At 41.7% G+C, this 24058-nt stretch overlaps 1 protein-coding gene across 2 annotated transcripts in view; it reads left to right on the forward strand.

Annotated features, from left to right (window-relative positions):
- Positions 1–23159, forward strand: part of brsk2a (BR serine/threonine kinase 2a) — a 190883-nt gene extending 167724 nt beyond the window's left edge. The window contains exons 13-19 of one of the 2 annotated variants that reach the window (XM_059334691.1): positions 6643–6703; positions 8705–8912; positions 10159–10207; positions 11295–11418; positions 13385–13565; positions 15249–15338; positions 20358–23159. In XM_059334691.1, coding sequence (XP_059190674.1) covers positions 6643–6703; positions 8705–8912; positions 10159–10207; positions 11295–11418; positions 13385–13565; positions 15249–15338; positions 20358–20578 — 934 coding nt within the window. In that variant the 3' untranslated portion in view covers positions 20579–23159. The remainder of the gene's footprint in view (positions 1–6642; positions 6704–8704; positions 8913–10158; positions 10208–11294; positions 11419–13384; positions 13566–15248; positions 15339–20357) is intronic. The other variant, XM_059334690.1, reaches the window with a different exon arrangement.
- Positions 23160–24058: the final 899 nt, after the last annotated feature.

Genomic DNA, 24058 nt, shown 5'->3' on the forward strand with positions numbered 1-24058 from the left:
AATTTGCGACAGTCCTTGAATGAATCCTTGAATGAATCGTGTGAAAAATTCTTCTATCAGGAGAAGTAACCAAATCTAAGCTCACTTTACTTTCACTAAAAAAGAATCAGTTCGCACTAAATAGATCCCTTTAAAACCATAAATTCTGTGCTCCTCAGTGCAACTGGGAAGCCATGTCCCATGACAAAAATTCAGGGAAACTTGAACAGCAGGCTGTTTACACAGAGCAGAGAGGAGAGGACAAGAGAGGTAGTAGGCAGATCTTGTAAATGTACAATATGTATAGTATGTGCAGCCCTTAGAACAATGTTGTAAATTCCATTTTATTCCTTTTTATTTTTTAAGTTGTGTGAGCTCTAGCCATTTCTAGCCATGATTGGGCTGTTTCCATGGAGATGCAGGACGTATATATAGTAGTGAAAAAGAAGGCCACAGTGAATAAAATGTGACAGGAAAACTGCTTGGGGTTCAGAGATTTAATAAGATATAACTGAAAAATGAAAGAAGCCAGGTCTAACAGAGTCAACAGTTATGGGACGGCAGTTCCTAAAGTTTTACTTAATTAACTTAATTTTCAAACGGAGGAAGACTGCACATTTGCAATTCAGAGCCTTAATATCTACAACCCCCCTTTCCAGTGTTAGCTCAATTATCTCTTCTTTTCATAATCTGAATGCATTGATAATCAGTTCTCCCATACTGTGTCCCACTTTCTCCGGATGCAGAACATTTCTCCATTTCTCTATTTTAGAAATGTTCAAGTCAAGCCAGAACCACACACCCCCACAAGGCACAGCGGACTGATTTAAAATCTATTTCCCCATCTTATTTCAACAACCAATATATCATCACACGACACATTTCAGCTCAGAGGCAGTGACATTTGTGACAGCGGGGAAGATTGAATCTGAGGGGGTGATAACCTGATCTGCCTAATGATAGGCAGATTGGCAGAATGTTGGAAAAAGCTTTCCGAGCTATGGGACATAAACGCAGAGGCAGCGAACGCATATATTATATAGATAAAAAATACAGTTATAAAGTTGAATATTCATCCAAATGTCAGACACATTAATAACTCCTCGCCATAGTGCTTTGCCAACAACAAAATATCAAGAATTTATTTCCCACTTCATTTCACTGGGGGAACCACTTGAGAAGTTTTAAATCCACTTCAAGAGCTCCCACCTCTAAACACTTCTGCTTAATTCTTTCTGTCCTCTGGTGCCTCCGAATTTCGCTTTAGCATTCATCTTCTTGTGTTTCATCGCCTCTACTCAGCTCCTTCATCCCTTCAGGCGATCCAAGTCTTATCTCTTCTTTATTTAAAGGTTGCATTAGTTTAGAAGCTGCCTTTCTTCCGCCCTTCGCTCTGACTCATCTGTTTCAGTCAAAGCTAGAATCTCAAAATAGGCCAGTTTGCAATGACTTTATTGAGCATTAATAATGCTTTCCAAAACAGCGTCAACACCAGTTCATAGATCACACACAACTGAACAGGCGTATAGCATGAAAGGGCACTGAAATGAGTGTTTGGAACCTTTACTTAAAGCAGGACCTTTAGGTTTACTCATATAAATCTCAATAAGAAGCCTACAGATGCCGGCATATGAAATAGGTTTGTGTCTGGATCATACATATATCAGCAGCCGCAGTCATTAAAAAAGCTCTGCTGCATCTTTCCTCCGTGCAACTTTAAATCAGTGTTTGTTCTTACCCCTCCACCCAAATCTCTCTCAGGGGCTCCTCCCTACTCTCTCTCTCTCTCTCTCTCTCTCTCTCTCTCTCTCTCTCTCTCTCTCTCTCTCTCTCTTTCTTTCGTGGTCCCTTGTGTGCAGCTGACCTTCAGTCCCAAACGCCCCCCCCCCCCTGTTTGTATGGAATTGCTATGCTAATGTGAAAATGCTGCTAGTTTTTCTCTGTCTGGCTTCCTATCAGCTGTTCTGGGTTTGAGGCGGGGGCCCGCAGCCCATCCGCCTCCAAATCAAATCTTTTTCTCGCTGCTACATCGCTTTTCTCACCCTCTGCAATTCATGGCTCTCCAGCTGATCAGTGGGGGGAAAAAAGATGTTAGTAACAAAGTCTCTGAGTCTGTGTTGTGTGTGTTTTTTTTTTCAACTTTTCTGTCTTTTATCACGTCCTTGTGTGCGCTTTGTTTGATCATGTGCGTGCTTGTGCGTGCGTGTTTGTAGACGATGGCGTTGTGGAAGCACATACGTAGCAGAATAACGTCCAAAGATTTGACTGACTTTCTCTGAACCTAACCTTATCTTTCCCCGACAGCAAACTTTTGTCGACAGCACAGAAGATTCGTAGAACTTCAGATCAGAGGGTGTCAGGGAGAGGACTGACTTTGAAACATGTGTTTTGACAGGATACATTTCCACCAGCGTAAATGATGGAAGAGAGGGGAGACGGTTTTATCTAAAATTACACAACGAAAATGCCTGAGCCTCAATCCCCTATCCGGCATTTTGCCTCACATATCTCATGTAGACAGTAACAATCCGATCAACTGCCCAGGCTGCATTTTCATACATGTGATTGATGATTTGACTGCTCCTATGAAGTATAATTGAATAGATTGGGGATAAATGCTGCGGTAGCCACGTTGCAGAGAAAAATTCTCACGTAAATGCCTGTTTCTTTCTCTATATACCCAGAAGTATCTTAAAAAGACATTTAATGCTAAACTCAAAGGACAAGAAATCCCACTGATTTAATTTTAAATCTTAACAACATGCCAGGAGAAATGAAGGGAGGTTAATGATATGTAAATGAAATATGGAAAAGTGCTGCAGTGCGAAGAAGAGAATATCAATTGATTTTTTTTTTTTTCCCTTTACAGATTTGCTCTAGTTGCTTCATGCAGTTTGAATGTGTTGGGTTAGTCGGAGCAGTCTTAATAAGTCAGGATCTCATGCTAATTATTGACTCTAATTTATTTAAGAGGCTCAAATGAGCACAAATAAAGCACCTTTAACACTGATCTCTACATCAGAAACTGCAGGGGTCTTACTACATTTAGAAATTTGAGGAGCTGAGCTGTGAATATTAATGCACCGAGTCCTCAGGGACTTGTCAGGGCTCAGGAAGAGGAAATGGATTTAAACAGTGTGTTGATTTATATGAATATCTACTCAGCGTAGAAGAACTCCATTGGCAGGACAAAGTCAATAAAGGAGGGAGAGAAAAGGAGAAAAATGGAAGTTTCTTCACTTGCCTTAAATCACGCCAGCAGAGCAGTAATGCTGTGTTTGGCTTTGGCAGTGTTATTTGTTCTCCGTTTGACTCCTGGCACCATCCATTTCATTTTGCTTCACTTTCGTTTCATTTCGGTCCATGCCCTCATCCCAGAGCCTTTTGTACTTGTTCCATCCCCCACAGCCCAACATTAGACCCCCACAGGTGCTTTGGATGGGTCTCTGACACAGTCGGTGGTCACACACTGAGGACATGAGACCTGCTCCAACACGGGTTTATGGGAAATGTTATCTTAGGACTAATGGATCATTGATAGATAAGAATGAGTAGCCATACGCATCAACATATAGTACATGCATACAACATTGTGCACACATGTATGCAAGTTTGCACATAATAAAAGGGTAATTTCTCCCAATTGCAAAAAAATTAAATAAATAAAACACAATTTACCTCCAGTGGTGTCTAGCTCTGCAGATAGTTTTAGTTTTATTTGTTTATTTTATTTATTTTGAGATGTCCCTTTATGAGATGAAGTAAATGAAATTGCTTTTGTGTTGCTCACCAGAGGTGGCCAGAAATTATTCAAATCACTAATTCAAGTTAATGTTACTATACCACAATGTAAAAAATATACATGTAAAAGTCCTATATTCAAAATTAGATTTCTAGTGAAAGTATGAGAAGGTAAGTGACTAACTTTCGAAGTAATAAGTGCAATATTTCCCTCTGACAATACTACAAAGTAACATAACATGGAAATACTTGATTATAACCAAAAAATGCACTTATAGCAGCTACAAGGAGTTTTTAACTGGGTATGAAACTGTGTCATTTAATACTGACTCTATATGACCTATATAAACAAACAAGACCATCTGGGAGGAGACTGGTTATTTCTATATATAACTTATTCGTAAGGTCTGTCCCCGGGACAGGTTCCCTACAGAATCAGACATAATGATTTACAGCAGACAGACCGCAAGAGTATCCTTACATTTTCCCAGGCATATTTTGGCAGTGAGTAGTGTGTACAGTTAAAGGGAAGCAAGAGCATATTTGTCTTTAATTATTTTTATTTTTATGTTTTATTTTGTTTTTATGGCTGATACTGGGTAGGATCAGCAAAGAGAGAAAATAAAACGCTAAAAGGGACAGTGGAGCAAAAGCACAACTTAACCTTGGTTTGTCATTGAAAACTGATCCTGTATTAGCCCTTTCCTCCTAGACAGATATGTAATGTCTTTTTTATTTATGAAATACATAATACTTAAAGTAAGCAGCTAAAACAAAGTTAAGTTTGTTTCAAAATTGTCTTATAGCAATTATTAATCCTACATAGCCATAAATAGATACATTATCTCATCGCTAGGCATCCAGCAAACAGCTTTTTTGGTGAACACAGACATCTCTGCAAGGATCATTTTCAGATTGGAAAAATGAAACCAAAAGTTTCTGTATATCTAGATACTACTGGAGAAGATGCATTTGTTCAGGGTGAACGGAGCACACACAGAAACACAGAGGGCTCAGCCAGCTCCAACATCTCTTCTCCTACTGATTTAATTAATACCACGGTGTCTTTGTTCCTGTATGATGGATGATAGATGATTGCTGAAGTTGTGTAGGCTGTTCACTATAAATAAAACACTTGTCAACAATAATTCATCGTCTCTCTGAAGCAAGGGTGAGCCTCATTACAGTACAGCATAACCATCTGTAACATTAGCTTTATAGACCTGCTGGTCCAACACTAACAGATGCAGAGTGCCTCTAACAATATGCTCGTAATGGCCTGAGGACGCTGTGTTTTGGCCAGGTTTAGATGAAGTGCAATTGCACACAGGCGCTGTAGTGAGAAACTGCGGGCAAGTCTCAGTGGACCGCAGGACTTAAATGTAAATGATAGCAACTGTCTGGTCAGCTGCTCTCTGAAACAAGAAAGCCTAGCCCACATGGTCTCAACATCGCCTACTCATGAGTCCATGTGCAATAAATACACTCACAGAAGGGGCAGTGAGAGGATTATAAAAATAGCTTGAGAGTGGGTGTTTTTCTATATTTTCCTCCTTCTCATTATAGCTGTTGCTTCTCTCCTCTTCTCTGTGTCTGTGCCTCTCAGGAGAAATATTCCTGCTTCAGTATCAGTTCTTTCTTTAGGTGGTTGTAAATTAAAAGCTCAAGGGATGTGGGCAAGTGAACCCAAATAAGTGCTCCTACCTTTTACCAGATTGACACATATAGATCTTAATCCCGGCTTGTTGTTATGACAGCGGCAACATCATTTTTATGGCTACTAGCTGTAACCGTGTACACAGTTTTGTGTCCATGTATGGATGCCTTTGTGGTCCCGTGGGACTGCTTCAGCATCAGGGATGAACATCAGTCTCCATTACTCCATCCCTTCTTCCCCATCCTTCATTCTTCTATCCCTCCCTCATTCCTCCATCACTCCTAAACTCCCTCATCCTCCCCTCACATTTGTCCATCCATGACATCTTCCTCTACAACCAAGAAGAAGAAGAAAAAACACTACTTCTAGTGTCTTTATCTTTTCAAAGAGAGACAAAAGATGTGTAGGCTCGGCCACATGTTCACGAAGGCATCAGTGCTGGAATGGAGAGAAAGAGAGCAGGGTATTATTAGATTGAATGACAAAAAGGAACAGTGTTGTGACAGTGAGCAGCTGGTGTTTCCGAGTGTTGACAGGGCTTGTTTTGTGTGTGTGTGTGTGTGTGTGTGTGTGTGTGTGTGTGTGTGTTGTGTGTTGTGTGTTGTGTGTTGTGTGTTGTGTGTGTGTGTGTGTGTGTGTGCGCGCGCGTGCTTGATGGAGACAGATTGTCCTGTGATTGTTCATTTCTGAGCAGGGCTCTGCTCATAGGGGTTATTGACGGCATCTGCGAGGGGAAAAAGCAAAACATGACAAATGGCACTCAACCAAATGTGCCACTTCATTTCCCCCCCTCAAGATATTTTCTACTGATCGAGCGCTAAGGCCTAAAAGTCAACATGTTTGCTTTATTAGCCGACTAGGCAGGGCAGGAAAGCTAATTTGAATGCTAATCTGTGGAAAGCAGCGTATAGATTTTGCTGGAGAAGCTGCAGTCAAATCAACATATTTGAAACCGAAGTTTGAGCTTAATAGGTTTGAGACTAATTGCCGTGAGTCAATGCTAGTAATGTGTGTTGTCAAGTCAGTGCCGTTACCGTGTTGTAGCGCTTCATGTGATTAGTTTTTGTGTTTGCAAAAGGGCTTGATAGCAACTAGTATGCTTGGTATGATGGTGACATACGCTGTGGTGCTTTCTAACTGTGTGCAACATGTAACCTCCAAGCTCTCACCTGCACCTGTGTTTACTGAAACATGTAACAGGTACACATGTTGATAACACAAATTTCCTCTGCCCCTGTGTGTGTTCTTGCGTGTTTGTGCCACAGGTCGCGGTCTATTAGTGGAGCCTCCTCCGGTCTCTCCACCAGCCCCCTCAGCAGCCCACGGGTAAGTCACGAACCCTCTGAAACACACACGCAACACATACACCTGTTGACCCAGTTCTCAGGTATCTAGTTCCCCCTCAGGGATAACGGCAAAGCAACTACTGCTGATCCCATCTTATTGCTGTCATCTTATTGCTGTTTATCTCAGCTCCAGAAAATAAAGACACTCACTACAGTTACATCGCCGGGGCTTCTGACCTTTAACAATGCACGGCTCACTCACTATAAAAGCAATATCACTGTATCTCTCACATGCAATATTGTTATACTCCTCCACTTTATTATAGTACATTTTCCACTTTACTCCCCAGTTCAGATCTACCTTTGTGGATGCAGGGATCCACTATAAGCTCTTCTTGTCTATACATGATCACAGTGCCTATATAGTGTGATCTTTCCGTTAACTCGAAGTAAAACATAGTTGGAAAACCTCCACAGAGGACGTGACAGCACGGCAAACTTTCTCCCCCCCTTAAAGCTTCTTCTCTCTCTATCCTTTTCTGCGTATTATCCCTTCCCTCTGTTTTTCTGTGACCTGAGCTCTGTGGAAATCCAGCTCCGGGAATGCTTCAGAAAATCCCACTTTTTCTTGCTCAGAGCTGGGGAGCTTGTGGTAAACTTTTCCAGCTGACTAACCTGAGAAGGCTCGAGATTAGCCGGGGATCGTAAGACGGAGCTCCTTGCACCACACAGGTTCTTTCAGGCTGATCTGAAAGGGAAATTGATTTCTCAGACCTACCCAAAGCCTGGATTGTGCTCTCAGCGAGAGGCTCCGTGTGGGGTTATTTTCTCAGATTTGTGTCAGGAAAAAGGGGAGGCGTCCAAGGGAAATAGTTTATCAGTGCACCATTGTGGCTTCAATTCCACCATTACGAATAAAACAGATCAATAATGCTATCTGGAAATTTTTTACAGCAGAGACACCATCATGGTGTTCCTCCTGTTATTGTCCTCACAGCTGGCTTTTTGTCTCTCACACTCGTCTGCGTCTGCCTGCTTTCCTCTGCCAGCAGAGCCCTGTATGTTTTATTCAAGTGAAGTCCATCTTTTTTATGTTTTGTTTGGCCTTTTTTAAATTGTGTGCATTGCTTGCTGTTCGTGTTGTTCCCATTTCACTTTTGTTTTCTTTTGACATGAGTCACTGAATGCTCTAACTGCATGTTTTTCCTTTCTGTCTTTCTTTTTTTTTATTTTTATCAATGCCTCCATCTCTCCCGTGTATGCACACATCTCACCTGCCTCTATATTCTTTGGCTGCCTCTTCTTCTGGATGTGTGGTTGTTTGTTCTGCTACACTTTACTTTCGTGCTTCATCTATGTGCTTGTGTGCCTGCGTGTGTCCCCGTGTGTTTTGCTCTGTTTTCTTTTCCTCCTCCACCTGCTCTGGCTCTTGGCTGTATCGTGCTGCGTGTCCTCACCCTTTGTCCTCTAACTCCAGCCTGTCAGAAAGTTCTGTGTACCGCCTCAGTCCCCAGACCTGTCGCAGTCCCCTAACACAAGCCCCTGCCCGTCCCCTGAGCCCACCAGCATTCGCACAGGCCCCCGTATCTCCACCCCCAACTCTCTCGCTCCAAACAGCGAGCCCCTGCCGGCATCGCTCAACAAGACGCAGACACTCCCCGCCAAGCCCAAAGTCATCCCGAAGCCCCTCCAGGCCACACGATCCAACCCGCTCCCAGAAACGTCCCCAGATCCAGCAGCCAAATCAGAACCCTCCTCTCCCTGCCAGGTCCCACCGCAGCTCCCCTCTGCCTCCGTGCCCCCCACCCCTACCTCTCCGTCCTCGCCATGCTCCCCCTTTTCCCCGTCTTCCATCTCTAGTTCTCCTATTCCAAACAGCCCCCAGGTACGGCGCTCACACTTTGCTGCCAACCCCCAGCTTTCCGTGCCCTTTAGCCCAGTGATGCCCCTGTCGCCCATCCGGCTGCACCACTTTCACCCAGTGGCGCCGGCTTCTTCAGCATTCACTGACCACCCGCCCAAATCTATCCCCCTCATACAGGTTACCCCTCACCCTTCCCCCCGAGGCAGTCCCCTCCCCACCCCAAAGGGCACCCCGGTGCACACTCCCAAGGACAGCCCGGCTGGGACCCCCACCCCCACGCCGCCCCCCAGCCCTTCCATCGGAGGCATGCCTTGGAGGACGCGCCTCAACTCCATCAAAAACAGCTTCCTGGGCTCGCCACGCTTCCACCGCAGGAAACTCCAAGGTACTGATATCACAACAGATTTGATACTTTGTTATCTTGTTGCTATCAATGTTGGATTTTTTGACTCCAATGCTGAGTTTAGAGGGGAAATAGAATTAAATTAAAAATAGACCTTGCTTAGTGGATTGTGCACCGACTTTGCACCGATATGACCATGCAAAGAAACTCTGAAGACTGCTTTTATTAAACAAATAACTTTATTAAAGAATAATTAAGATTATTATTGTGTGTATGTATATATATATATATATATTTGCATATATATTTATATATATATATATCTGCATATATATTTATATATTTATATATATATATATATATATATATATATATATATGCAAAGTATTAGATTGTCAGCCAATTCTATCAATGAAAAATGAAAGAATAAATACAAATGAAATAAACATCAGTGCTGTATGTTCTACCAATTGCTGACAATTTAAATAAAATAAATAAAATTAAATACACGGCCGCCCATGAAGTTGGAATAATTATGTTTTCCGACACAATCACAGTTAATTTTGGTTTCATTTTCATTGTGACATGATGTACATGTTGTACACTTTGTCTGTCAAGAATAAATCACATTGACACAGTCATTTCATGGAAAGATATTTTATTCCAACTTTATGGGCGACTGTGTAAATAGCTCCCGACATTTTTTAATCACAACCAATATTGTTTTTTCGATAATCAAAAATGCCATATAATCAAAAATGCTCTACCCACTAAAGTGATCTACATGTTATCGTTCTCTGAGTCTTCTGTGGTAGAAATCCGTTGAAAATGTATATGTAGCATAAGCAGTTAATGCATGATCTGGTAACAGGTAGTATTTCAGTTTTCATTGGAAAGGAAAAACTCATTAGACAAGTCATCTTAGCATATCTGAAGTGGATGCTCTGATTGATACGATAACATTAGAATAGGAATCTGACCTCCCAAGTGTGCTCTTATATCAAAAGTGGAACATATCAGGAAATTACAATACATTAAACTTTAGTTACACAGAAATAATGACGCACAAACCTGTGAAGTAAAAAAGACAACACAAGCCGTTGCCTCCTCAGAGTTGTTCTGATCACTGGAATTGTCTGTCTCCTTTGGCATATGTATCTGTTTTCGATACCTACAATAAATCCCGCACAAGGCTGTAATTCCAATCAACCTGGTCATCAAGTGTTTTTCTTTAAAGATTTTCTATGACACTTCTACCTCTGTCTGACCTTTGACCCTGCCTCCACAGTTCCAACACAAGAGGAGATGTCCAGCCTCACACCAGAGTCTTCCCCAGAGTGAGTAAATGCTGTACTTTTTGAAGCCATAACTATGCATAACCTGTCAGCACCTCAGTCATTGGCTCAAACAGGCTCACTCCTGATAGCATGATTTTTTTGGAAAGTATTACAGATCCGTGAATGTTTGATTTGCGCCTGCTGAGTTCCCTGTAATGACCTCAGGTCTGGTCTGGGCTGGAGAAGCAGCACCGTGGCAGGAGGCATTGGGTTGGTTATGAGGGAGGGAAGGTAGCCTGTGTGATGTTCCTGAACTCCCAGGGGCCTGATAACTCAAGGTTGGCCTAGATATGCCTGTTTGGTTCTCTGGCTGTCTGGCTTGGCCATTTCCACCTGGCTGAGAAGAACATCCTGGCTGGGAGGTGTTGGAGAGTTGGCTTGAACAGACCTTGTCTTAGCTCGGTTAGGCTTGATCACATTAATAAACAGTCACACACCAGCTGCAACCACAATCTGACTGCACAAAAATGTCACTACTGAAGTTATAGAAGTATTTATTCATTGTAGTCTTTTTCTCTGTGCTGAAGTCTTGCAAATCCATCAACACTTTCAATAATCTCATGAAATATTAATATGGCACAAAACAGGAGCCCATATGGCTTATTAGTGGGTGCAGGTACACCTGGGCTGAGGCCAGTGGTGAATTCATCCACCTCTACCCCTTCTGGACCCACAGTTCTGTTCACAGAGAGGCTCAATTATCCCTCTCTCACACACACTCTCACACAAACCTACACCTGCATGCTTTTACACATACCCAGCTTGCACAGAAGGTGAAATGTCAGAAAACTTTTCTCCCCTGCACAGTTTTAGCTCATTTCCCTCAGGGTACCCTCCGTTTGCTCCTTTCCATTTCCCCAGAGCTGCAGAGAGGGAGAAAACTCTTCACCAGCTCTACATTTTTGTGGATGGAGAGATGGATAGATAGATGGATGGATGGGTGGATGGTTGGAAGGTTGAGTGGGTTTAAACACTGGAAAAAAATATGGAAGGAAGACAGACACTCTCTGGTAGGCATGCGAAGCTGTTAACAGTATAAATGTTCAGCTGACAGACTGTTCTTTTCTTCTTGTCTTTCCCCCCACAGACTTGCCAAAAAATCCTGGTTTGGTAACTTCATCAACCTGGAAAAAGAGGAGCAGATCTTCATTGTCATCAGAGACAAGCCTCTCAGCTCCATCAAGGCAGACATCGTTCAAGCCTTTCTCTCGGTACACATTCACAGTTTCTTACGTCACCCTGAAAATGACCATTTGTTAATCAGTTACTCACCACATGCTTCCTTGGATTTGTTGTGGGAAGGTACTTTAACTTAACACTTGTAAAAATATTTTATTTAATTAAAGGTAGGATTTAAGGACGTTGAAGAACAACTTTCAAGATTGTATACAGTTGAATGTGTATTCATCAGGTGCAAAGTTCTTGAAAACTCACTGTCCTTGATTTAACTTTCTATTCAGGCCAGGTCAAACTTACCAGGACTCTGCTTGGTTCAGCAAGTTTCTTGGTTTGCCTCAGTTTATGCACAGGAGATTTTAAGGTACATAGGTCAATAATTATATAGCCTGTATGGCACATTATTTGCACTTGATGTCAGAGTCACAGTTCACTGAAAGTCATAGAAATATTCCCCTACCTCTTAAAGAAAACATTGTTTCTCTGGTGAAAAGCAAAACTATAACAAAACATCAGTTTCCCAAAACATGTGCAGTATAATCTGAGTCTTGCTTATCCAGTTGTATGCTCACTACTCTCCAAACACATACATTTTGCAAAAATCATACTTTTTGAAACACTTTTGCTAGTATGGTCTGAGGCTTTAAAACAGATGTTTTGATATAGTTTTGCTTTTGTTAAACCTGAACTCCCTTAATTTAAATGTATTATGGAGTTACTCCATTTTTGAGCTTTGGTCACTGTTGAAGAATGCAAGAAAAACACAACTATCTTCATGAATTCAAGGTAACACACAGGGAATAACTGATATACAAATGGTAAATTTAAAGGTTTTATACTTCTTAATTCCTCACTTTTTCCCCTGTCTCCAGTCCCCCCCTAAACCCTTCTTCTATCTGATCCCAGATACCTGAGCAGGAAATCTTTCTCTCTACATTTGAATATGTGTGCATGCAGCAGTATTTCCTGCGCGTCTGCTGTCTGATGCAAAGCGTTTGCCTTTTCTAACAGCAGCTGCGATTGGCTATTCTGTGAGGCAGGCTCTCGCTGAGTGTTTGCTAACATGCTCCTGATTTATGTAGCAATTCAGTAAACTGCTTGTGTTCAGTGCTTCTATTTTCTCTCTGACTGCAGACTCACTTGAGGTCAATGGAAAATCAACAGAGAGCATTGATCATTAGCATATAGATGCTTTGCCCTCGATACCGTGTATTGTGTGTGCGATTGTGTGTTTATTTAGATGCGTGCTGCGAGAAATAGTGTAGATGGTATCTGTGTGTGTGTAATGTGGATGTACAAATACATGCAGGAATGCGGGCAACATCAGGGATTCTCAGTGAACGCGGCAGAATCTGTATCAACAAATGCTCAGCAGTGGTAGTTGATATTCAGGGTACATAATTGAACAAACCTATCCTCACCCCAGTTAAATTTAACAAAGTCTAAGTAAATGCAAACTCTGCCAGTGCAGGTCAATGTCAAATCTGTTTCCCCGTCCCTGGAGGTAGCTATTTTCCCCTCTGGGTTATGCTAGCTGGTATTCTAGACAGGAGATTGGCACCTGAATCAGTGGAATTATACCTCTCAGCACACTCACATTAATGGAATGTCAAACCCTCTCCAGCACTATGGCGAAACGTGACTATTTCAGAGCTCACCTGTTCATTGGGCATACAAATTCATTTTAGGTGGGAGAGTGCAATGTTGTTGGATGACTCAAGATTACATTAGCTTAAGTCTCCCTGGCATGCATGGCTACTCCCCGAGGCATTAATCTCCTTAGAGTTTCAACTGTGGCTCGCAGTATGTGGAGGGTATTTTAATGAGGGTTTATTCACCTTGTCATTTGCGAGCTGTGGGAGAAAAATTAAACATCAATGCTCCCTATGTTTAATCCCATTACTCACCTCTTTTTACGACCTATTTTTTATTCTTATCTCTGCCTCTGTGTCCATTTTTCCTTCACTCACTCCACCTCCTTCTTTTTTTTTCTGCTCACAGATCCCCAGCCTGAGCCACAGTGTGATCTCACAAACCAGTTTCCGAGCAGAGTACAAGTCCACAGCCGGCCCTACAGTCTTCCAGAAGCCGGTCAAATTCCAGGTGGATATCACCTACACAGAGAGCACAGCTGCCACCAAGGAGAACGGCATCTACTCTGTCACCTTCACCCTGCTCTCAGGTCAGGACACTAAGCTACTCACCCTCATTTATCCTGCATGTTTTAAGAAAAAAGCCACACTATATTGATCAGTCACAAGACATCTGATGTGGCATGAAATTATAAAATGCAAATAGGTTTTGTTTGCTTTTGCTAGTTTAACTCATTTTAACTCAGAATGAGAAAGTAAAAATTGCTATAAATTACATACAAATTCAAGGTGAATTTGAATTTATAGGGATTTTATTCCTTCTCTTGTGGACAGAAAGGGTCAAGGTCAAACTCAGGACACCCCTGCTCTGAGACAACAAAGTTACATATAGTATTATGTAAAAATGAAAAGCCAGTCTTCAGGTCATCAGGTTCACAGAGGTCTGGGGAAATTCAAGCTCACAAATCACTGAAAAGTATGGAAAGACATCATTTGCATGTTGAGTGGGATGCCATCACACTTCAATCTAATTCAGATTAATCTATGTTTGTATCCAGCCAACAAATAAACCAGAAGTGATGCTTCCAGATGTGGGTGTTTTCAAACTTGCTGCCAATAAGAATGGCAGCTTAAGGATTTTCAAAGTTCTTGCAATCCTGGATGCTTGATAAGATCCCACACCCCCTAAACCTCCCTGAGCATAACAAGATGAGGTCTGGCTATGCAAGATTACATACTATGCAATCATGCGTGTATGCTTAGTCTTGCAGAAACACATGCATGCTCTCTTTCCCGCTCTTTCTGTCTCACACACATACTCACAGTCACATATCCACACACACTCAAGTAGGGGGCACATTTGAATTGAATGGGGTGTAATAGTGGCACTTTGGAGCCTGCTGGTTCATTCATGTCACTGACTATATACTGTATACAACAGGTGAGACAGCAGAGGTTTACAGTAACACTCCTCTCTGGCGTCATTTTTATCATCTCACGCTTTCTGCAGATTTTACAGCTCACATTTCACACCAGGCACACCCTTACTTTTTCCTCTCTTAAACTCACAATGTGTAATTTTCTGCCGATAGCATTGTCTCAATCAAATCAATAAGAAATGACGGAGTTTCATTATGGTCCAGCTGCGGCCCGTAGCACCTGCTGTTATGATTCCCTCAGTGTTCACTGTTCAGGAGCAGAATTATCTGCACAGATCTCCTCCTCTACAAAGCAAGCAAACCGACTCATAGATTTAAAGCAGTAAAAACACTGAGTAAAGCAGTTTCACGTTAAAAATATTTGTTTTTCTGACTGTTCGATGGACAGTTTTAGTCAGATAACTTAAAATCCAGACTTCCGATAACAAACATTTTTAATCCAGTAAAATATATACTCAAACCATAAAAATTGTACTGTAAAAATATGGTCTAAAACGGGATACATTCATGACAGCTTCTAGCAGACAAACATGACACTGACACATGTGCAAAAGGAATATGATGCCATTGGCAGGTGACGAAATGAACGGTAACTCACTCTTTCTTTGATTAAAATGATGGATTTCTCTGGGTTTGAAAATTGCTGGACACATTTGCGATAATGTATGTACACAACACAACAAAATATATAACATAGTTCTTGTTTGTAGAAAAGTTACATGCTATGCCTTAAATTCATCTACATATTTCCTACACACTCTTCTGTCTGTCTTTGTGCTGCTATATGTGTATTATGATGCAATAAATGTTTCTTGTTTATGTTTCTGTGTTTAGGACCCAGCCGGCGCTTTAAGCGAGTAGTGGAGACAATTCAGAGCCAATTGTTAAGCACACATGACCAGCCAGGGGTCCAACAGCTGTCTGGTGAGTAACAACTCTTCTTTACAAAACACAAACATGTCAAAAATCTTATCCAAAACCTCTCCACCCTCACCCCCAACCGCCTCACCCGACCATCCCACCTTCAGACGAACCACTCTCACTGCTGAAGCTAAGCTAAATCCTGCCCTCCTCTCCCCCTCCTCTGTGCTTGAAATCCTTGAGCCGCTCTCCTGCCCGCTTCTCGAAAACGGCTTCCTCTGCATGCCTGTGCCTCACTAGCCATGAAAGGGTGGGAGCCGCTCTCATCCACCGACTGCGGGTCAAATGTTGCCTCGTTGCCCTGGCAGTGAAGATTAGAGTAGAGGTAGGGTAAGCTGATTTGCATTCTGTTACTCCTACTTCCAAGACTGATCGTCGGAGCTTGTCACCATGGCAACACCACTGCACCTCAACACACTCCCACAATGCACCGCACAGTGAGACCATACCTGACAAGCACTCTGTTTCTCTCTCTCTCTGTGGGTGCTTGTACAATAGGACCCCCTCCCCCCTGTTTGCCCCCGTCCACCAGCTTCCTATGGCGACTCCGCAGGCACAGAGTAGATACAGAAACCTCAATCACCACCTTAACCGTTCACCTGTGAACTTTGTGCCATTATTAAAACCTCCTTTCTGAATCCGTCTTCTCATTAGGGTTGACACTGAGGCCCTGGACATGTATAAGTCCGTTCTTTCCCCAGGGTCTCTGCATTCTAACGCACAGTCTGGATGACAAAAAGAAAAGAGAAATAGGCATCCTACTCCTCCCCATCTGCTCTTAGCATGTCCTTCCTTGTGAATCACTGCTCTGTTTGTGTGCATCTCAGTCGCCATCATCTTGACAGCAGCTCCACCTGCTGGTCTGGTAGGGAAACACCACCAGCTTGAAATGCACCATTTTTATCAGGAGGTGTGCTGGGTTTTTTTGGATACCATTTCATCTGTGAATTGTGCTCTCAGTGTCTGTATGTTTGAAATTCTTTACCCCTTTTAACCGATTTCCAATCCTGTGTCTGATAATATTGAACAGCCATAATACAGTTGGTGTTCTTGTTACTATAATAGAAGTTACAACTGTGAGCTTGCTCTGTGGCTTTAATGCAATGTTTCTCTCACTGGCACTCAGAAATGAACAGCAGTCATCACAGCTGTTGTGATATTTAACAGTCTGTTATCATTGCTGTGCCTCAGTAAGCTTACCAATTACTTCTGATCTTTCATATTGTAGAGCTAATTAACAGACTGAGGTGTGGGATGGGTACAATGAGAATAAATGACATTAGATTGGGTCTGAACCTCAGCTGTGAGTTGTTTCAGCAGCAGAGATGCATTATGCGTTATAAGAGAACAGTTTATCAATACAAGATATGACAAAAAAGATAGATAATGATGTTCGGTATTCTACTCCACACTATCAGAGCTGATACATTAATTATCCAAAGTCAAAACAGGTCAATAGGTGCTAAGCAGTAAATGAAAGCATTGTTAAACTCAATTTCCTCCATCGCCCTCTTTCCTTTGACCTCCTAACACACTTTTGGTGCTACTTGACCACAGGGCCTTTTGAAAAAAGCCAGTGGCTGTAACTAAGAATAGAAATGGCTTTGCATACCAATAGGTATCAAACAAAAGGCTTCATCAAGTCTTGGTCATTATGTCCCCTAATCACCATTAACAGAAGCATACCTGAGAGCCCAGCTTAGGAAGACAATAGGAGGGGTGGAACAATTGAAAGGGAGTGTGGAACAACGTAGGGAGCATACTTTAGGACTGCAGAGGAGAACCATTCATTTAGAGGGCGCTGTCTCTGTTTTATCGAGCAGCCCAGATCATTAAGATTCATGAGTTTCCTGCCATTTTTGAAAATGTGCAGATTTGGGTGGAGTGAAGTGACTAAATGTGGAAATTCTTCACACATGAGAAAGAAAGAGAGGGAACATTAGGGAGAAGTTGGCTGCAAACCTTTTTCCAGCAGGATAATGGAGGAGGCGAAGCCAACTGTGGCACATTCACAGTTCCACAGACACACATAGACACATACAACAACAAAGACACATTCAGTCATTTGTGATTAGATGAAGTTTGCCTAATCTCCAGACTACTGCAGGCAGACTTCACACTGGCAGCATGTGCATATTGTCAGGCTGAGAAATTCCACTTTCCTACAGGCTTTTATTAACTTTTGATACACACACACTCTCCAGTCCAGTGTGTGTGTCCGTGTTGCCGTCTGTGTACTGCAGCACCCCTGCCTGTTTTTTACCGATGTTGTCACTGTTCATTTGTCGGCCCACAGGACTCTATTGTGCAAATGGATCTTCTGCCAACTATTCAGAAACAGTCCTGTTTGTGACTGATAGTTCCCAGAGTTGTGCTGTGCATGCACCATTAACAAAAAGAACATTGACTCTTTATTTGCTCCATTTCTCATGTTTGGTGTCCTTACTACTCCACCTTCCTGCAGTGGGACCATTAAGGCCCTGCAGAAAGAGTGACTGTGTTTAGCTGAAGATCATTTGCATGCATACTGTCGGGCACACACACACATTCTCTGTAAGTGGAAGAAATAAACTTGTATTATTTAGCATATCTTCCCACATAGTATAAAGTTAAAGGGAAAGTTTGGATTTATTAAAATGGGGTTGTATGAGGTACTTATCCATAGTCAGTGTATTACTTATGGCAGATGGCAGTTAGCAGAAGAACTAGGCAGGAGTACCAGCAAAAAGCTAAGAGATATGCTGCTGTGGACTGAAGCAACAGCAAAACAAATTTAACATATTAACAGTATGCTGTATTCCCGTGAGTTCAGATAAGTGGTTAAGTATAATGACTGAATGTGTGCTATGTGAAGAATATTTTCATTGCTTTACCTTGCTGTTTAAGTTTACGCAGGCGGAACTAAAGCTATTATATTCTCTCTCCAAAACCACCAAACTCCATCTACAAAAGCAATCATTTCACATTGCAGAACACTGGAGTTGCTGGTCTACCTTTGCCTTGAATGGTTAGTTTGTTTGTTATAGTGTGACTTTGGTGAATCCGGACTAACACTTTAAAACACCAAAGTTACATAATAACACAAAAGAGAACTGAAAAATCAAGCAAGCAGTAGACCAGCTCTGCAGACCATGTTCTGCAAGGTTAAATTCATATTTTTTAAAATAAAGTCTGGAGGCTTTGAAGAGAGAATAGAGCGGCTTCAGATCCCCTCACGTGAACCAAAACTGGGCTTTCTGAGGCAAAGTACCCTTAAACTGATTTTTTTTTTTTAGCTGGCTACAATTCATTTTACTGCTCCACCCGTCCACAGCGGGACATTCCTTAACTTCCTTGCCAGTACTTCTTCCAGCTTCTCAAAACTGGGTTTGTGCCCACCACCACCTACTGTAGGTAATAATGATAAGTACCTCATACAACACCACTTCAATAAATCCGAACTATCTCTTTTAGACAGCATTAAATGCATCATTTCAAATTTGAATTTGACTTTTTCCTACCTCAAAGAGTTAGGAAACCATTGTGTTTGATGTCTTTTGCCCGGTTTTATAGTAACCTGGAGTGTAAACTCTGAACTAAAGTGTAGAAATGTGTTGATCAAACTTGGTCTCTTTGCTCCAGGCCAACTTAAATCCAAACATTACTGTGTTAGATGCGCCTCACTTGGCACAATAGCCACAAGACAGACAGCCTTCATCATCTGCCCTTCAGTGCTTTAATGATGTCTGCAAAACATCCACAAACAATTAGGTTTGGCAAAAGGAGAGGAGCCTTTATTATCCTTCAAAGGTGACTTTGTCTTGAAGCTCCAAGCGTTATCATTGTCCGCCTTCCATCATCAGCCTTGCTTCTGGCTGGTCAGATCTACTTGGGCACAGACTCACAACACTTTCTTTCTGCATCACACAGTTTATATATTAAAGAAGCCTACTCTGGTCTTAGTCTAAAGAAGCTTATATAGGTTGCCACAGGAATGAGTTCTTAAACCCGCCCTGAGGTTTACTCTCTTAAACTCAATGAAGATTTTGAATGGCTTTTTGCTTAAATGCCTGAAATAATGTCTGTGGTTAACAGAAGCTTAAGAGATATTCACATTTTTTTACGACATAAAATATGTTAGTAAATACCCCCACTTTTGAATTTTTTAAGTTTTTACGTGTCCTTACAAAGATGTAGCTAAATGATAAATGATTGGAAGTCACTGTTAACATCTCCTCAGTTAAAAGTAGAGGTCTCCTCATGGTGTTTTTCCTCTATATTTGTTGTCGGGAACATTAAACGTCTCCACGCCGGGCACAGACGGGAAATCTCTCACTTGTCCGCCTCACAGCCTCTAGTTACGTATTTCAGTGCTTTTGCAAACTCTTGTAGATTGTAAATTAAGTTAATAGATAATAAAGCTACAGTTTTTGGTAGCTTGTGAAAACAGCTGGTTAGCTTGTCGGAGATCGTCTGAAGTATAACAGCTGTGATGGTCAAGTCATGTGACCGTGGTGTAGTTCACTATAGCATGATGTTAATCTAACTTCTGTCAGCTACATTAACGCTTGAAACATCATAAAAGTGGTTAATTTGTGAAGATTATCCTGCTGAACAAAACTTGTTAGCATCAGAAACATGTGTTTGCCACAGAGCTTATTTTCTGCCATGATCGAAAATCCAATGCAAAAATCCCATAGGCAAATCCTCAATGTTGATGCTATTTTCATGTTGGCCTACAAAAATACGTCATTTAGTTTGCTCTCTGTTACTTAAGACTGCAGTATTTGCTTTAATTTCCTGTTTTAGACTCATGGGCTACTTGTGTGTTTTCATGGGTTGTGCTGTTACATATGCATGGTTTATGGTCCTGACATGGCTGTCTCATCCTCGCTGTCAGTCCTCCTCGCCTCTGCTTGCCCTGTCTTACGTGTAGCCTCGTCTCTGTCCTGTGAACCCCATTGTTCATTAGTTTGTTTGTTCTCTTTCTTCTCTCTTTCCCCTTTTTTGTCCTCTTTTTTTCCTCCCCGTCTGTGTACCTAGGCAGCCCATTGAGTAACTTCTTTGACGTAATAAAACAACTTTTTTCAGACGAGAAGAACGGACAGGTGCCCTACCCCTCTGGCACGCCCACCAAGCGCTGCCCCTCGCCCATGCACGTCCGGAGGCACGAGCCAGAAAATAATGACACCAAATTCCCCGATGCGGGTCGAGACAGAGCCAAGTTGTCGGTGGCGTCCATGGGGACACCGGAGGAGTCTTAGACCGAGACGCAGTGTAGTTGAGCCAGCGCTAAAACCCACCCCATTATCACTATTACCCAGTGGCACAGAGAGAGAATATCTGTACATAGTTAGATGTACATAATCATTTATGGACATTTTTTGTATAAAATACTTTATATAGATAGAATATATTAAGAGAATCAAAGTGATATTTTACAAAAAGCATACTGCACACATGACACTCTTTTCATCACCCCTCAGCACCCACCATTATCATCCACCCCTCTACCCGCACCATGTAACTGCCTGTGGCCCTTGCTCTGTTTCTTTGCCTCCTTGCTGCTAACCTGTGTGATGACCTGACTTGTTTCTGATACCAGGAATTATCCAGAAAACCTATTAAGCCCCTCCTCCTGCTCCCTGCTCCGTTCGCCTTCCCTCGACCACCCCTCCACCCCCCCACGAACGTGCCGAGAGAGACGGACATTTGTTGACGGAGGACTGCTTTTAGAGGTGCGCTGAAAAAAGGGGGGGTGGTTACCATGGAAACAGACCCTTCATGCAGACTTCTACCTTCATCTCCCTCTGCGCCCCCTTCTCCACCTCTGGCAGCCATCAGTAGAAGTAGATGAAAATACCTTTAGTGTTCCCCCGTCTTAGGAACACACACACGTGCACAACACAATCGACACAAATCCCGATGAGAACGCACACGCCCCTCGCCAACCGGCCACCCTTTTTTTTTTTTTCCCCTCAAGGAGCAATCATCAATTGGAAAAGCATTTTACAAAAGACACTACACACACAAAAACATGTACATGCATACATGCACAGGTCCAGTATGCACAGAAAACTCTGGGATGTTTTAACACAAACATGAACAACAAAAAGAAGACATGCAGAAACGGACTGATTCAGAGGAGGAGAGAAGGGGGAGGAGTTTTGTGGAAAAGCCCAAACAGCCGACGTGGATGCTTGCTGGATTGTATTTGTTTGCTTTTTATTGTACTTTCTTTGTGAAGAACTGGGTTTAAAATACTTACTGACTTTATTAGACGTAATACTATTGCTGCAAATGGACTGGAATTGTGATTTCAGAGAGGAGTGGGGTGTGAGCAGAACAGGGCAGAGTGGGAGATGATATGATAGTATAGGGTTGGGGGGAGGGACGAGGGTGGGTTTTGGGGGTATTTAAAATGAATGATCTATTCTGTTGTACAGACTGATATCATTTCTTATGTATAAAAAATGAAATGTCTAGTTGTGACACTATGTTTAGATACCATAGGGTCAGGTTGGTAAACCTGCTCCTGCCACATACTGTTCTTTTAAAATTTGTCTGTGTATTTTTGTTACATGATCATTTATGTCTTTGTTTGATTGACCTAATAATGATCCAAACATTCCTGTTTGTGTTATCTGCAGCACTTTGTTTTCGGTTTTCCATTGATACCTCTCTCTTAGACTCACTTACCAGCAGTAGGAGTAGAGGAACAAAAAAAATTATGACGTGATAAATGCAATTGTGGATATTTTTGTATTTCTGTCCTTATTTATTTGTTTGTTCATCTCACTGTTTGATTTCCTAATTTATTATAACTTGGCTATTTATATGAACAAAGCTGTTAGGTCAGTTGAATGTTATTTATTACCCTCTTGTGTGTTTGTAAATGGGGCAACATTTGAAGAAAAAAATGAACTTTTTTTCTTTTTGTTTTGGTCTGCATTTAACAGAATTATGTGATCAACAAGTCACAATTTCTCTTTTCCCTGACCTCTCTAAAGAGGGAAAGAGAACTTGTGGGAACTCTTGAAAAAAAATGATTTACCAGTAATTTAAGAATGTAGACTTAGCCTCTTTTTGGAGAGGGAATATGCTCTTCTATTGATATTTGTCAGTTTCATATTATTGTGCGTGTAGGCCAGGCCTGAGGAGAAGGACGCCACAGATCCAAAACTTCTTCTTCTCTTTGTAAATATACAAACAAACCATGGGGGTTGATTGTCTTCTCAACCATGCTGGGGATTCCTGCTCTATGCTTTTAGCTTGTATTGCTGTGTGCATGTCAAACATGAGCTTTTCTTTGCATGGCTTTAATGTTCATGTTCCATGCCAAACTCACTCCTTCTCTCAGCCTTCATCGATTCTCTCTCCACAAAACTACCTTTGAAATGTTTTAAATTCTCCCTCTGTCCCTTACCTTTCACCCTCTCTGCTTTTATTTCTGGCCTTCTTCTTCTTATTTTTTTTATTGTTCCCTCGCTCCCGCTAATCTTTCCCTTCCTCCTCCTCCTCTTATCTTGTGCACAAAGTTTTTGAACGATGCTTCCTTTACTCTGTACCTCTCGCTGGAAGGCTTGGAGGTCTGGGCTCTCTCTACCTGTTGGTAGAAGAGGCACAGTGAGGGGATATCAGTACACAAACACAAAGCAATACCCTATCGTTCACCCTCCTTTCTGTTTTCTACAATGGGAAGCTAGCAGCACCAAGGACATCTGATGATTCTGAGGCCCAGAGTGGTCTTCTGACAGAGCAGGAACAAAACTGACTGATGTAATCCCCATATAAAATAACTGTGAGCATCTTCAGTGCTGAAACAAATAAACTCATTAAGTTATGGTGTGTTTTTTTTCTTCTTCTTTGTGCCTGTATGTGAATGGGTAAGTGCAGAGCTTAAGTAAGTTTAAAACCATATGAACACAAATACATTAAAGGTGCTATATACAACATTAAAATAATGATATAGCAGCAAATAACTATATCTAAAGATATAGTGGCGTTCTGAGCAGAGAATGTCTGTTTTTCTGTGTGTTGAAATCCGAACTTCTGTTTTTATTTAGGTAGCTGCGTGTGCATGTTAGTGCATGTGAGTCCATCTCTTTGAAAGTTATGGCCCTCCCTGTTTCTTCCTCCACCTCCCTCCCACTTTTTGTGTGCATGTCCCACTGGCTAGCTAATCGCTGTCGCTCTGCACCGTGCACTAAAGGACCAGGACAGGCACACACGGGACAGCGATGTATCGGAAATTTTGACGACATACTATACTATGTTTTTTTTAAATTTTGATGACATGCTATATTAGGACTTTTTTTAAATGAAATTTTATAACATACTATACAACGTTTTTTTGATGACATACTATATGACTTTTTTTAATGAAATTTTGACGACATACTATACTATGACTTAGTGAAATTTTGATGACATACTATACTTTGACAATTTTTATGAAATGTTGACGACATACTAGACTATGACTTTTGTTAATGAAATTTTGACGACGTGCTATACTATAACTTTTTTATGAATCATGATGTTTTTTTTAAATTTGATAACTATGACTATAACATTTTGACATCATACTGTACTATGATGTTTTTATGAAGTTTTGATGACGTACTCTACTATAACTTTTTTTATGGATCATGATGATGTTGGGATCGTACCACAGGTGAATCTTGGGTTCATTTGTGGACTAAATGCAACAGCTTTCTGAGTCAACTCACAAAATGCCAGGT

Source organism: Centropristis striata, chromosome 6 (genome assembly GCF_030273125.1).
Source record: "Centropristis striata isolate RG_2023a ecotype Rhode Island chromosome 6, C.striata_1.0, whole genome shotgun sequence".
NCBI classification, from domain to species: domain Eukaryota; kingdom Metazoa; phylum Chordata; class Actinopteri; order Perciformes; family Serranidae; genus Centropristis; species Centropristis striata.